The sequence below is a fragment of the Ambystoma mexicanum genome, chromosome 7q (genome assembly GCF_040938575.1).
Source record: "Ambystoma mexicanum isolate Mex_15411 chromosome 7q, UKY_AmexF1_1, whole genome shotgun sequence".
Lineage (NCBI taxonomy): Eukaryota > Metazoa > Chordata > Amphibia > Caudata > Ambystomatidae > Ambystoma > Ambystoma mexicanum.
The window spans coordinates 550,766,619-550,782,417 of record NC_090941.1 but is presented as its reverse complement, the minus strand read 5'-3'; the positions used below and the strand labels follow the sequence as shown (position 1 = coordinate 550,782,417).

Here is a 15,799-nt window from a genome sequence, read left to right as displayed (position 1 = left end):
TGGGAGAACTTTAATAGCGGAGACCAAACCCTCATGAACTGTTACACACATGCCATAGAATTACAGTGCCCATGGCAAATACACCTGAATCTGAGCGAGCCTGCTTAAATTCCGAAGTATTATTTAACTAGAGATTAATATCTGATCTAGAAACTCAGAAACTAAGACGGCGAACCTTGCACTCCTCCGCCTCCCCCTTGCTCCCGCCACACAGGCTTTACATGACTCTGATATTCCATCTGTGTTTAACTTTTGGTGGCAGCCAAATAAAAACAAACTTCAGGTTTAAAGCCAGAACGCGGTTTATTCTGCAGCATAAGTCACGGGATGGCGCGGCGTAGCTTTTTTCGTTTTTACTACACAAAACCGAAGTGATCTTGCAAAAGCTGCTCACATCACCACCACCGTGCGCTGACACAAGAGCGAGTTGGATTCTTCACGGTGGAAGTGCGCGCCAACTGTCACTTTACTGTAAACCGTCTCCCGCGCTGAAGTGTCTCAAAGGGGCGTGGCTACAGTGCTGCTGCGTCAACCTATTGGCCGCTGTCCCAAGCTGCTGCAGCATACTTTATAAGTGCTGCCTTTTCCACAGACACGTTTTTTAAAATATAATTTGCATTTTTGAAGTCACGAAGAGAGCAGGTCTCTCTTACGTCTTTGGCCCACGGGAGTTCACAGAGGATGACAGGAGCGATGACGGGTACTGGAGCGCACCGAAGTCACCAATATCTGCGTGGTTCTGCAGAGCTGGGGGACAGAGGACGTGAGGAGTCGTTGAACCGTCAATCACGCCTGCCACGCTGCGTGCTGCTCGCGCTCGTGTCGCTGGGCGTGGCGCAGGTGGCCAGCACGCTCGGGTTAATATTCTACTTCAGAACGCAGGTAAGTGACGTCGCACCTCCGACTCTCTTTCTCTTCCTTGCTCTGGATGTTTCCTGCGCTGGTTAAATCAGCCGAGAAGCAGGGCACAGCGCCCAATAAAGGGGTGACTGTTCAGAAATAAGTTTGACCGGTGGTTTCTTCCTCTGCGTGTTTGGTCTCAGCGTTTGTTTTATTTCCTGCGTTTGGCAGTTCATGTCACTGATAGATAAACAGGTTTAGGCCTTGGTGGTCGAAAACCTCACTCTTAATGCGGGCAGGTGTTGCCGGCTCTGATACTCAGGTGTGTCTTGGGTATCCTACAAACGAGGAGTAGAGTTCGTTTGTTACAGTGACCTGCCTCTTTCATGATCATTTCCAATACAAATGAAAAGGTTCACCCATATTTCTATGTGAAGAGAACGTCACTTATAAAGGCAGTGTACGTTAGAAATTGCATCACATGTCGCTGACACTAGGCCCACATTTGGACAAGAAGGTAGGGCAGTTCATTGTGCACTTTGAAGTCCACAGCCATGGGTTTTGGGGGAAGAACTTCATCTTGACAGCTGTTGAAGGCGTCATCCAATATTAAATAAATACGCATCTCTAATTGTAAAACGATGTCCATTGCACCACTACTTATGTGATCTAAAATAGTTTCCAGCATATGCCCTTTCGGTATGTAATCTAATTGTGAGCGTCAGAGGCAGCCCTTAAAACGTTTCCGTACTGCAAGAAAATAGCAGGGAGACACCGACAAGAGCATGTAAAAGAGTAGTACCGAGAATAGCAGCTATATTAGCAATACATGTGAAAAGACTGATATCCTATTGCAAGGGCAATGTCCCCACTGGGAATTTGTGATGCAAATATGGACTGGATTACAGGTGAGCAGTGCCAGTGGCCACCTTTAACATATTTAATAATTCAAAGGGTCATTAAAGGAAAATTGAGGTTGTCACATAACCTATTACATGTGTATCCAAAAAGAAAAGTATTAAAATCATAGCAAACTATTTTACAAAACCTGTGCAAAAACAGTTGCGGGTTCTATGACTGAAACAGTGCATCGAAATAACAACACTTAGCTATGTAAATACACGAGACCCTGGGCCTGATTTTCAAAGCATTTTCAATGGGAACATCTCGTTGAAAAACACTTTGTTATTCAGGTCCTCTGTCTTCCCATTTCACCAGGCTGAATGCACATGTTCTACACTTCCATACACACAAGAAGCACAGATGTTACAAGCCTGACAGAACCTTCCTGTTTCAAGCACTGCACCACATCTCCCTACTCTAGCTAACTTCCATTTTGGATTAGCTGCTCTTAGACGCGTTATGGAACGACCAAGCAAGTTATGCTGACAAACCTTTAGGGCCTGATTTACACTCATGTTTTCAATGGAACTTTCCAATGTTAAAACATGTTTGTAAATCAGGCCCTTCATCTCAGAGTTGGGTGCATCATGTACCACGTTTGCGTAGGGAGGCTTCGGTTCTTACAGCACCATGGCCAGGGGTTCCAGTAGTCTAGCTCTCTAGTGCACAAATACACGTTCACATAGGTGCAGAAGCACAAGTAGAGACGTGTAGAGTTGGCAGCCCAGTGAAGGCATATGGTATTCCCAGACAATGTATGTGCATTTGTTGAATTTGGAAAAGATAAGCCAAGCGTTGTATCAGAAAGCAAAAGGATTTTTGTGATTAAATATTGACATGACTTATCTTCATGAAAGAACCATAGTAATCTTAGTGACAAAAGATGTGCAGAAAATCAGTCTGTTCAGTGTCTGAAATGAAAGAGGCCGGAAACGAGCGACTATTACATAAATTAACGTTTGCGTTAGTTCCTTTAACGTTCTTTGGATTTTAGTCAGTTAAAGTTATGTTTTGTCCGAAAACACGAGGTACTTCCAAAATATGTCTAATTTAGGATTATACAGTGGAGTTGTATACTCTTGTCATAAGCACGTTGCTTCTTAGTTGGTCCTTTAGGTGTGGCTAATGTGCTCAACATTTGGAAGGTGAAACAAACTTAAGGCTAAGCTTGAATTACCCAAAGCAAATGACCAGATAATTGAAAACATATTGCGCAGAATTAAAATTCACCCACCTGATCACCCTCAATTCAGTGTTTATCATTTCACGAAACTTCGGAATTTCAAGCATTTCTTAATCAATACCTCTAATACAATAATTTCTTCTGCAAGGGATTTTTGTAGCATACACTCCCACAAACGAAAATAGCATTTTTTTACAGCAAAATCCATGTTTGAGGCGCTCGACAAATAATATGTAACTTTCTCGTGCTGGTGAACTCTGAAACATGTTAGACAAAATGTTTAAGTGAAAATGATTCCAAATGCAACATGTATTCGGGAGAAATCAGGAAAACTTGCTTTTTTTGGTCAAGAATTATTCCAAACGTAACATTAATGTGCTGGCAAAAACTCATCAACACTGATTTTGCCCAGAAATATTGGGCAGCGTTTATTTATTAATTTATGTCAACGTTATTTTATATAATACTAATTGATATACCAGGCATTGCCCGGGCTTTAATTCACTCATAAGTACAGGTAGCGCTGCAAAAATTGGTGCATATTGGTGAAACAGTGCTTAATTGTTTTCAAAACAGCATTTTGCATAGTGTTGTTCTTCGTTTTATGGGAGCAACATTCAACAGTGGGGCTGTGCAATGCCGGCATCAGCGAAGGTAAGACCCAACACTGACGTTTAGGTGGTGTTTTTGTAGTGGTGAATACAGTGCTAACAATTAAATTGGGCTTTGTATTTCAGAACCAGGCAGAGGGCTGTTGTGTTGTGGGTAACAGTCTCCTGAAACTTTCAGAAGGGAAGGATGACTTGTTTTTTCATGGGGTTTGATTACTGCAGTTTGAATGTTTTTGTCTGGGTCTCTGAGTTCCTTCAGAGGAAGTGGGAACTGAAGTTTCCATTTTTTCAAGAGACAAAAGAGCAACACGTTGTTTTCTTTAGTTTCTGAGATCAAAGCAAGCTTTTTGGTTGTAAAAAATGGGGTTATTTCTGTTGGCTGTGATCAAGCAAGATTCTACCCACGAAAACCCTTTTTTGAAATCTGACTGGCAGTGTTTGATAAAACGTCAACGAATCGGGAGTAACATTGAAGTAACACGTTAGTCCACTTTCAGACAAGGGGGATCGAAAATGCATATGTTTTCAAACGAGTAAATTCACCAGCTGGAATCGGAATGAGTCCATAGAATTACAAACAGGAAATATTGTGCAATAGCCGCAGAATGGAGATTGGGTGGAAGTTAACATACCTCACCCAGTCATGGCAAACTCTAGGTCTGTGGTTGCAGATAGTAAAGGATTTCTGAATGTACTGTGAACACGAATTCCTAAAACATGCCATTGGAAGATAACAGCAGCACACCTGCAATGAAAAGCGTGTTCATCTTGTTTTCAAAATAGCGATACATTTCTGCAACAGGTTCATGTTTTGCATTTTATTTGGATGTTAATATCGAGTTTAAACATTGGATATGAAGTACCAATTCCTTAACAAAAGACCTTTGCTACGCATGGATTTGAATATTTTGAGAATTATTTCACATGAAACGTGTAATCGCGTCTGGTATTATGTAATATTATGTCTGTGAGGAATGTACACCTTTATGAATTCTACAGATGTTTCAAATATTAATATAGTTTTTGTATGCATCACATACTTCTTTTTCAGAAGGCTTCCAGCAATGATAACGATCACGTCTCTAATACCCAATTCACCGGTACTGTATGATCAACATCAGAAGAATAACATGTTTAGTGGACCTTCTGGGATTCCAGCCTGTTCCTTTCAGATTGTACACACATCTCAGCAACACACAGGAGCTCATTTTCATCAGGGGTGTAACGTTAATTGAAGGCGTAAAAGCCTTGCGCAAGGCTTTTCGGCCTTCCATTAACGTCATCCCCATTTTTGTCCATTTGTATGCTGGACAGGAGGGGCGGAATGCAAGTTGCATTTCCGCTACTTCCTTATCTCTCTGCCACACAAATGCCACAGTATTTGCTGCGGAATGCACTTTCATGCCGGCACAAATGCTGGGGATCCCTATGGAGCCGGCCAGCCGGCTTTATGCGGCAGCATAAAGCAGGTGGACTAAATAGGGATCAATTGTGCAGGCTGCCTGCCATGCACGCCTGGCAGGCAGTTTTAACAATGAAACGCTGGTAGGCTGTGTTTGCAATTACAATTAAATGGTGCGTGCCATGCGTGCATGGTAGGCAGTGTTTTCTCATGTTGCCGTGCAAATGACCAACATTTTGAGGAAGGGGAGACGTATATGTGTATGTCTACACGTAAAAGCTCCCCGCCGCCAATTTATGCCCTGGAGAAATCTCCACAGTGAGCTACCTTACGAATTAATGTGGCATGTCAATGTTGTTCATTCATGTAGGGATTATGTACTGGTCATCTTCTTTACCTCCACATACCTCTTCATTGTCCCAGATGTTCATGTTAGGAATAGCAAAGCCAGAGGTGTGTGGGTCTATAAATCACTCAGACCGCATAAGTATACTGAGTGCAAATTCATTCGCCATATTTGTTACGGATAACAATCCAGTCTTCACTCCTTATTACAACTGCTGGCACTATACACTCTGTTAAAGACTGTAGAAATGTGAACGGTGCGGTCAGGCGATAGTGTTCAATACAAGTATGTGGCTGCCCTGCAGAGGCCCTAAATTGGACCTCCTTTAGCCTCTGCTTATGATGTGGACATTACCCTTGTTTCCCTCCACTGGTTCAAGGAGAGAAGGGGATGAAAAGCTGCTGAATATGCTTCCACAATCGTCTTCCTAACCCACCTACTTATTGATGTAACTGATGCTTTCTTACCATGATTATGACCGCCAAAGTTCATGAACAGGCTGTCAGATTGCCTGAATGCTGCAGTTCAGTCCACATGTCAGGGCGACTCACTTCACATCAAATATATGTCATTTGCCGTCCACTAAGGAGGAAAGTTTCTAGAAGAATGCTGGAAGCACCACTTCCTGAGATTGATTGACGGAACTCAGAAAATACCTTAGGGATGAACCTCGGATTGCAATGAAGAACCTGAAGGAATGGAGCCCTGCACAGAAGAGCACTGATTTTCCCCAACCCACAGGTTCAGCGAACGGCCACTCGAAAAAAAATGATATTATGCTAAAACACCTGTGGCTAATAGAATCAATTGGCTCAAATGGAGGAACCTGCAGAGCCCTTACTTACCATGAAGGGCAAATTCCAGGCTATGACTCCTGCTTCCATGACTGGGTGTTGCAGAGAAAAACTCTTCAGAAGCTCTGCTACTAGTCCCCCTCATCAGTCCGTAAACTCCAAGGTTCTCTAAAGGCACTAATGGCATCCCATTGCACTCATAGGGAGGATTTCCTTTTTTAACTCTTTTTATTAGCCACACAAACATAGATATTATAACCATTTAGTGGAGATTGGAGACATGCCAGCACAGTGGGTTCTAGAACTTATTACATCCAGGGCCTGATTTACAAAAACACTTTTGAATGGGAAAACCCTGTTGAAAAAGGCTTTGTAAATCAGGCCCTCTGTTTCTTACATTACATTTGCTACATAACACAGTTATTCTGTATACGTAGCAATCTTTACATTTTAAACTGAAATCTAGCTTACTCAAATTCCTTGAATTAACTTGTGATGCAGAGCAATTTCCTGCTGTTTGCCGGTTACTGAGCAAATCATTTTTATAAGGAATCCCAATCCCAGTGTACTAATAAATGCTTCGTCAGTTTCATAATAGTATGTAAAATCATGTAACACTAATTGCAAAGTAGGGGCCGGACCTTTCCATCATGATTTGGCAATGTATGTTTGGGCTAATACAAGGAAGAGCCCCACTAGTTTCCAAGCATATGCCGGTATCACCCTTGTGTAGCCTAACAGGTCAGTTGGAGGGGACATTGTAATCCTATTATCTACTATTCCCCATGTTATACAATCATTCATCCCACTACAAGTCCAAGTTAGATTAACAACATATTTGCCAGTTTCGTATACCAGCGTGTACACATTGGAGGGATCTCCAGAGAGCATTTAATCTAGCAGGGGAGTAATACATTTGATGTACACATTTTAAATTCATAAGATTATAGCGGGCATATAGGGATCTTGTCTGTGCACAAACCTAGCACCATTCCTCTTTTATAATCGTACATTGTAATTAGCATTCCCACAATCTATGAGGTTCCTCATGTGCCACGCTCTTACGGATACGGCTGCTGTACAGCATAGGGACCATTTGGCTTTCTCCCAGAGCTAGAACCATGTCCTGAAATAATTATGTTGTCTGTGGTTGGGTTGGAATATAAGTACATTTTTCAGTCTTTCATGTATTCATGTAATACAAAAACATGTCTAATGCAGTATTAGCACCTCTGTCCTTATAGTTTTTCAGCGATGTAAATTGTGCACCTTGGAAGAAGTCACCAAACATTTAATTTCTATCTTGTTACTGGTCTGTATATAGAATATTTCAGAGGAGTTTGTGATGTTAGCTATGTTGGTTACTGGAAGTAATGCGGAGTGTAAGGTTCATTTTTAATCTCTCTCAGGCTTTATACATACAGTCTATTATATTGATCTCACTTCTATTGTGCTTCATAAATTGCCGAATGACTGGGGAGCTGCTATTGAACGTTTGATTTGAACATGTGGGCGAGGTGTGGGGAATAACAATATGATAAGAAATGCGCTTGCATTACTTGATAGCAACTTTCCAGATCATGCAATGCTTGTGGTTCTCTTTCTCTCTCTCTATCTCTCTCTCTCTCTCTCTCTCTCCATCTCTCTCTCTCGATTCATGGAATTATCTGCACGAAAAATAAGGACTTTGCGTGCCAAACTGCGTGCAAAATCCCGTTTGTTGGTTCATAGAATCGACTGCGCTGCACTTTTCCGTACTTTGTGGGGCCTTCGCACAGACTCAGCATGTCACTGCGAGAGACAGAGTGCCTTGCGAGAGACACCACACAGAGCGCATGCATGGCTTGCGCAGAGGGCTGGGTAAGGGGCGGAACACAGAAAATGAGGAAGAACAAGGCAAAATGTGGAGGTTACAAAGGACAGCCGGCAGGCAGTCCATCGCACACCCACTATTGCATGGAACGATACGTAGTCATGGATCTAAGTGCACAATCTCTCAGTGGGGAAATGGCCACACAAAGTCCTCATAATATCCGGCAGCCGAAGGCAGGCGTACAGACACTTGCACATAGGATTCACTGTGCAGAGGTAGGATCGGGTGTCGATTTAGGGGTCCCTGTATGCAGCCACGTTTCCGATCTGAATTAGGGGAGTGCATATGCAGTGTAGAAGGATGCAGGAACGGTTTACGGGCGTTTGCATGGAGATTTCCTGAGTTTTATCAGAGTTACGATAAATCACACGCATGTTGTTTGGGTGTCGGCAACAATTACGGGGGACCCTGCGAAGGGTCGCTGAGATGTAGGCATGCTTGCGTGGGACCCCACGCACTGTTTCAAGGGTGCATGTATTTGCGCCTGGGGGAGCACACAAAGGCAGAAGTTCTGGCTGTTTTTGCTTTGTGTAGGGGCGTGTTGGGGGCGTTCCGGTCGCTACTTGCGTATACGGTTACTTTGCGTAAACAATTCCATGAATACGCAGAGTGCGCAGAATTAATTCTGTTTGCAGGCTCGCTCAGTGTTGTTCTCGGCACGTGGCCTTTGCAGGATCAATGGACACTTTACCACAAATCGTGCCCTTAAAAACAAGTAGTTAAACTTGGTATTATCATCTTAGTTAGTAAGACCCTACTGTATAATCATAGTGAGAGATTTTTCCAGCCACAGACCATATGTTTCAATCTCTCTATAGCCGCTCCATAGTTTTCAGTGAATTGGATCATTGGATCTCTAGCTATAATTACTCCTAAATATCTTGTCTTGACTGCTTGCCATTTGCATCACACGACATCCCAGAACTTTTCCATACTCTGTGTGAGAAAAAACAGTTCAGATTTGTTGGTGGCTATTGTAAGTCCGAAATAATCGCCAAATGTATGCATATCTTGAATCACTGGAAATAAGTTATCCCTGGCGTTCTTAAAGGGATACTCTAGTAAAAAAATTTATTTCAAAAATAGATAGGCCACATTAAAAAAAAAATACTAGCATCCTCCGTTTTAAAACTTCCTATGTAAAATTTTGAGATATTTAAGCTCAAAAGCAAGCACAAGGGCGCCGCCATTTTGTGAAATGGAGGCCCTCCTGTGCTGGCTTTTGCGGCACTAATGAAGGAAAAGCCAGCCAGCTGTAGTAAACAAAGTCTACCGCTGGGTGGCTTTCCCTTCATTAGTGCCGGGACTCGGAGGACGCGGACCGGAGACCAGAGCAGGAAAGCTGCAGCTGAATCTCGGTAGGTGCTATTTATTTTTTTTACAAAAAATAAGCACTAGCTGCGGTTTTTTTTCTAAGTTTTCCGGGCTGGAGGAGCCCGGAAAACTTAGAAATAAAACCGCAGCTTTAAAAACGTATTTATGTTTGCGGTCGCTTTTGAAGCGACCGCAAACATAAATACAACGTTATTGTGTTGGAAAACGCTGCGGTTTTAAAACCGCAGCGTTTTCCAACACAACCGTGTTGTGTCTGCCTGAATCTGCTTTTCCATTTGGGGCTCTCGGGCTCCCGGAGCCCGAGAGCCCCAAATGGAAAAGCAGATTCAGGCAGACACAACGCGGCATTGCAGAAAACAACGGCGTTGTGTCTGCCTGAATCTGCTTTTCCATTTGGGGCTCTCGGGGGAGCCCGAGAGCCCCAAATGGAAAAGAAGATTCAGGCAGACAACGTAGCATTTCCCATTTGGGGCTCTCGGGCTCCCCACGGGGAGCCCGAGAGCCCCAAAAGGGAAATCAGCTGCAGGTAGAAACACTACGCGGCATCTAAACATAACCGCGTGTGTTTCTGCCTGCTGTGGCTTTCACTTTGGGTCTCCGGTGCTCCTGGGAGCACCGGAGACTAAAGTGATAGCCACAGCAGGCAGAAACACACGCGGTTATGCTGGAAAACGCTGCGGTTTTTCGTTCCAAGTTTCTCAGGCTCCTCTGAGCCGGAGGAGCCTGAGAAACTTGGAACGAAAAACCGCAGCGTTTTCCAACACAATAACGTTGTATTTATGTTTGCGGTCGCTTCAAAAGCGACCGCAAACATAAATACAACGTTTTTAAAGCTGCGGTTTTATTTCTAAGTTTTCCGGGCTCCTCCAGCCCGGAAAACTTAGAAAAAAAAACGCAGCTAGTGCTTATTTTTTGTAAAAAAAATAAATAGCACTTACCGAGATTCAGCTGCAGCTTTCCTGCTCTGGTCTCCGGTCCGCGTCCTCCGAGTCCCGGCACTAATGAAGGGAAAGCCACCCAGCGGTAGACTTTGTTTACTACAGCTGGCTGGCTTTTCCTTCATTAGTGCCGCAAAAGCAAAAGCCAGCACAGGAGGGCCTCCATTTCACAAAATGGCGGCCCCCCTGTGCTTGCTTTTTCGAATTTTGAGCTTGAATAGCTCAAAATTTTACATAGGAAGTTTTAAAACGGAGGATGCTAGTATTTTTTTTTTAATGTGGCCTATCTATTTTTGAAATAAATTTTTTTACTAGGGTATCCCTTTAATACATCATATCATCGTCTTAGAGGGATATTATTAATGTATGGGTCTATAGTTGTATACCTCTTTGCAAGTGATTGTCTCATATTACCACAGCAAGTTGGTTCCACCACAATAGCAAATATCAAGGATGGAAGAGGACATCCTGCTGTGTGCCATGGCCCAATGGGATCTTATCTGATACTTGTCCATTCACACATATTCTAGCGGTCATCTAAATCAGGGCCGGCTTTAAGGGCAGCAGCACCCTGGGCGAATTGGTGTCCCCCTTTTCCACCGTGCGCCCCTGGTTAACAGGGGCTGGGGTGGAAGGGAGTGGGGCCAGGACGGGGCACTTTAAATGTTTTTTTTTTAACCTCCTCACTCTGGCGAGGAGGTTAAGTAGGGCGCGTTAGCACCCCATTGTCATTGAATGAGCCCACTGCCGCGGGTTCATTCAATGCAATGAGGTGCCTGCCATGCCTTCTGCCAGTATGCCAGCTCGGTGGAGCCCTTGAAAGACTCCCCAGAGCTGGCGTTGGTATGGGGCTAATGGCGCATTTTCTTATGGAAAGTGCCCGTGGCGGAGAGGCGCATTTAAATGCACCCATCGCTGCAGGCACATTTTACAGTAAAAAGCTGCCTGCTGCGCCTTCTCCCACAACGTAGCTCGGGGGAGCCCTTGAAAGACTCCCCCGAGCTGGCGTGGAGGGGCCTAATGGCGCCCTGTGGGGCGTGGTGCCCCGGGCGGTCGCCCGGCTCGCCCGGCTCGCCCCCCCTAAGGCCGGGTCTGATCTAAATGTAAACAAACTGCACCCTAGAGAGCAATCTAGAACATAACCCATTTTACACACTACTGCAAAATGAAAACTCCTCTCAATGCAATCAAAAGCTTTCTTAGCATCGAGTAGGACAGCAACCATCTGAAATGCAGGCTGAAGCGCTTATGTCAAATCAAACAATCAACGTAAACCATATGAGTTAGATCTGCCCGGGATGAAGCCCTACTAATCTGTTATCCATGTTGATGAGTGATATGGGCCCGAATGATAAACAGCTGGTGGGTTCTTCGTTTGGCTTTAGCAAAAAAATAACCAGAACCTCACGCATTGTTTCTGAAAATATCCCATTTTTTTTTGCTTCATCGTAAACATTTAAGAGGTGTGGACCCGGGGGATGCTGTTGCGTGGCTAGAAAATGGCCACAGCCAGAGAAACTCCAGCAATGACCCGAAATACTTTCACAATATCCTGCGACCTGGGCCTCCGTTTCTCCCTGGAACTCATGGCATGACTCCATGATAGGTGGGGGCAGTGACAGATCAAAACAGCGGGCCGCTGCGAGCCACCGGTGCAGTGCAACGAATCATCCGCTGGACTGTGCCACCTACTGCAACACCATGGAGCCCAGCTCCCAACCTTGTTGCAAAAATGGATGCCCTTACCTGCAAAGTCAATGTCTCAGTCATACAAATTGATAAACTCTGTGGCCGAATAGGTGAAGTTGAGGACAAGTGGCTGCACTTCAACAAACAGTAAGGAAAGTGGTGGCAAAGAACGAAGACCTGGAAGGATGATCAAGACAGAATAACATCAGCATCCTGGGAATACTGGAGTCCACACCAATCGATAACATGGAGAAATTTGTGGAAAAACTGCTTGCGGAAGTCCTGAGGGAACCCCTGGTAACAAATATGTTCATGGTGGAACGGGCACATCGATCCCTGGTGGTGAGAACACCCCCTGGGGTGCCAGAACGCCCCAGCATTGCCAGAATATTCAGTTATCGTGACAGGGATATCCTGCTTCTTGCTGCCAGAGACAGGAAAGAACTACAGTGGGGATCTGCTACTATCCGCCTTTTCCCTGACTTCAGCTCGCTAGTCCAGGAACAAAGGAAAACCTTCCAGACAGTAAAAAACACCCTGCAGAGAAAGGAGGTTCGGTAGTCAATGCAATATCCTGCCAAGCTCAGAGTGGACCACAATGGTACAGTAACCTTCTTAACCTCCTCAGAGGCTGCTAAACGCTTTGCACTGGGCCTCCCTGACCCCAGTGGGTCACCTCGGTGCTCGCCTTGAAACCATCAGTACTTCGCTATGGATTGCCATATTGCTGCCCATTCACTCCAAATGGTGACTTCCAGACGGGGCGGAAAAAGACCCTAAAATGTTGGACATAGCCATTGCTGTAAATAGTAAACCTGCTGCCTGCGCCTCCACGATTTCCACAGTCACTGAGGACACTGTTTGGGTGGGGAGGGTCAAATGGGACCGGGAGGTTTAGGTTTCTGGTGTGGGTGGGGCATGGCTATTGTTGGGTTTTGGTATAGTACATGTCCTTTCAACTTGGTTTAAAGCGGGGGTTGGGTGAGGGATTCGGGCACAGTGCAGGAAAGAGCTAACCAATGTCCATGGCATAACATGGTAACAATGTGGTTACTGGTCCGACTACAACCGAACCAAAAGGGTACCATAGATTTTGACAATCCTTACTACTTTTCACAATATGGGAATGCCTAACGTGATGAGGAAACTGGACAACGTAATGTCATTAATGTCATGGAATATACGCGGCTTTACCATTCAGAAAAAAGTCTGTCTGATAACAAATTATGTCAAGAATCATAACGTAAACATTTAATGCCTGTAGGAAATGCATTTAACACGGGGAGGGACCCGGGAGGGACCCTCCCTAGCATAGCGGGCTGGGGAATACACAGGTATTACTCTTCGTACACCTCACACTCCAGGGGAGTGGCCACTTATATACACTGCTCCTTAGAATAAAAACTACATGAACAGATTGGGGATGAGGAAGGATGGTATATCAAACTGGCCGGGGAGATATTTGGATTAAAACTCCTTCTGATGAACATATACGCCCCAAACACAGACACACCAGAATTCTTTCACTGTTGCGCCAACCATATCCATAAATTCCCGGACTATGACATTGTGTGGGTGGGTGATTTTAACATGGCCATCACTTTAGACCTTTATAGATCATCTACAGTACAACACACCCTACCACGTGCGGCCCAGGCATGGACCACCATCGCAGACTATCACGGTATACACGATACATGGCGCAGGATGCCCCTCGCTGACAGGGAATATTCCTTCTACTCAAGTGTGCATGGTAGCTCCTCCAGAATAGACTACATTATGGTAACATTCCCCTTGGCTAGGAATGTAATTGAGGCCGAAATGCTCCCCCGGATCCCCTCGCACCACTTCCCAGTGTTAATCCACATTGCGGGACCAACTAAACCCCCGAAACAATTACGCTGGTGGTTTAGGGATAGTGCTCTAGATGATGCAGTGTTCCGTGAAGAAATTGGGCAGGATATACAAACCTACTTTTAAACGAGTGCAGGCTCGGTCCCTGACACTGGGGTGAACTGGGTGGCTTTTAAGGTGTGTATTAGGGGATGTTGTATATCAAAAGAAGGTGGGGTTCTGAAAGCTCTACGCAGGTCCATGTTCATGCTAGAAACTGCTATTAGAGACTTAAAGATTCAGCAGGGATCCAGCGACTCACCAGAGGTACATACCACTCTGAGATTGAAAAGAGGGGAGTTGAGTTTGTTGGCAATCAGAGAGGAAAGGTTTCTTGGAGACCCAATTGCAGCTGTAAGATACAGCGAGGGCGACCGATCTAGCAGGACATTTTCCTGGTCTATCAAACGAGCACACTAACTGATGCCCATTAGGTGAGTAGAGGACCTCTGTGGGAACTTTAGCAGAGACCTTGAGGGGATCAACTCTGTCTTTTGTGAATTCTACAACCGTCCATACACATCCCAATTAGACATAGGACACAATAGCATACTGCAATATCTGGACAAAATAGCTCTGGGGTGGCTAGAACCGACCAAGGGAGAGACTCTGAATGCGCCCGTCACGGACAAAGAGATCTGTAAAACAGTCTTCTCCCTCCCCAAAGGAAAGGCCCCTGGCTTGGTTGGGATAACGGCTGAACTCTACAAGGGCTACATAGCCCTCTTGCTGCCACACCTACGAGAAATGTTTGAGAACACTGCATCCACAGGTATCCTCCCCAAATCTACCAGAACTGCCCTGGTAACAGTGCTCCTTAAACCAGATAAGGAGCCCCAAAAGTGCACCTCATACAGACCACTGTCCCTAATCAACACGGACAACAAAATCCTAGCAAAAATACTTGCAGACCAACTTCTACACCACATGTCTGCACTGGTACTCCCGGACCAGGCAGGATTTATTCCCGGGGGTCAACCCAAAATAACTTCAGACGATTACTTACACTTATGCATAATGTCAACCCAGAAATCCCCATCACTGTGGCCCCACTGAATGCAGAGAAGGCCTTTGACTCTGTGGAATGGCCCTTTCTGTTCGAAGTCCTCCGTCGTTCTGAGTTTGGCCTTACATTTATAAGGTGGGTCCACCTGCTATACACTGCACCCTGGGTCTCAGTGTACACTAACTGAACAGCTTCAGAATGCATCCATCCAACACAGGGGACGCTCAAGGGATGCCCCTTGTCGCCAATCTTGTTCGCCCTAGCGGTTGAACCTCTGGCCTGCTATATACGAGAATATTATGCTCACCAGGAAATAAGGATACAATCACACCTCTCCATTGTCTCCCTGTATGCACACAATATAGTATTATATGTAAAACATCCTAGGGAGAACCAACCACCACTGACACAGGAAATAAGCAGGTTCTAGGATTTCTCAGGGCTGAGAATAAATTGGACTAAGTCAGAGGTGTTACCCCTAACCCCAAGTGTTCAACAATCAGATGTTGGGAAGGACTTCCGGTGGTGTCCACAGGGCATACAGTATCTGGGTGTCTTAGTGACTCCATGAGGGGGAGATCTATATAGGGAAACTATGTATAGGCACTTGAATTACTGGAGCACTGAGTGGGATTGTGGATCCTTCTACCTATCTCCTAAACTGCCTGTATCTCCATGGCTAAAATGGTAGTCCTGCCGAAATGACTCTATATATTTAACAATGTACTCACCTGGCCCACTGTAAGCTACTGGTGGCACTTTAAGAGCATGATGGTGCAACTAGCCTGGTCAGATAAACAGGCAAAGGTGTCCTACGACACCCTCACCCTTCCCTACGAATGGGGCAGGTTAGAATACCCGATTTATATTTATATTTTCTGGCTGCACAGATTCAGTACTCTGTGTGGTGGTGGTGGTCCCCCACAACCAAACTCCCGCACACACTTCTATCGAAAGCAATCACTTATCCAAATGACTTAAAGGGA

The 15,799-nt window shown here is 44.9% G+C and overlaps 1 protein-coding gene across 1 annotated transcript in view; it reads left to right on the top strand.

Moving 5' to 3' along the window:
* The first annotated feature begins 503 nt into the window (after nt 1–503).
* TNFSF11 (TNF superfamily member 11) overlaps nt 504–15,799 on the top strand; it is a 361,635-nt gene continuing 346,339 nt past the window's right edge. Inside the window, exon 1 of the mRNA XM_069640032.1 lies at nt 504–882. Coding sequence (XP_069496133.1) covers nt 682–882 — 201 coding nt within the window. The 5' untranslated portion in view covers nt 504–681. The remainder of the gene's footprint in view (nt 883–15,799) is intronic.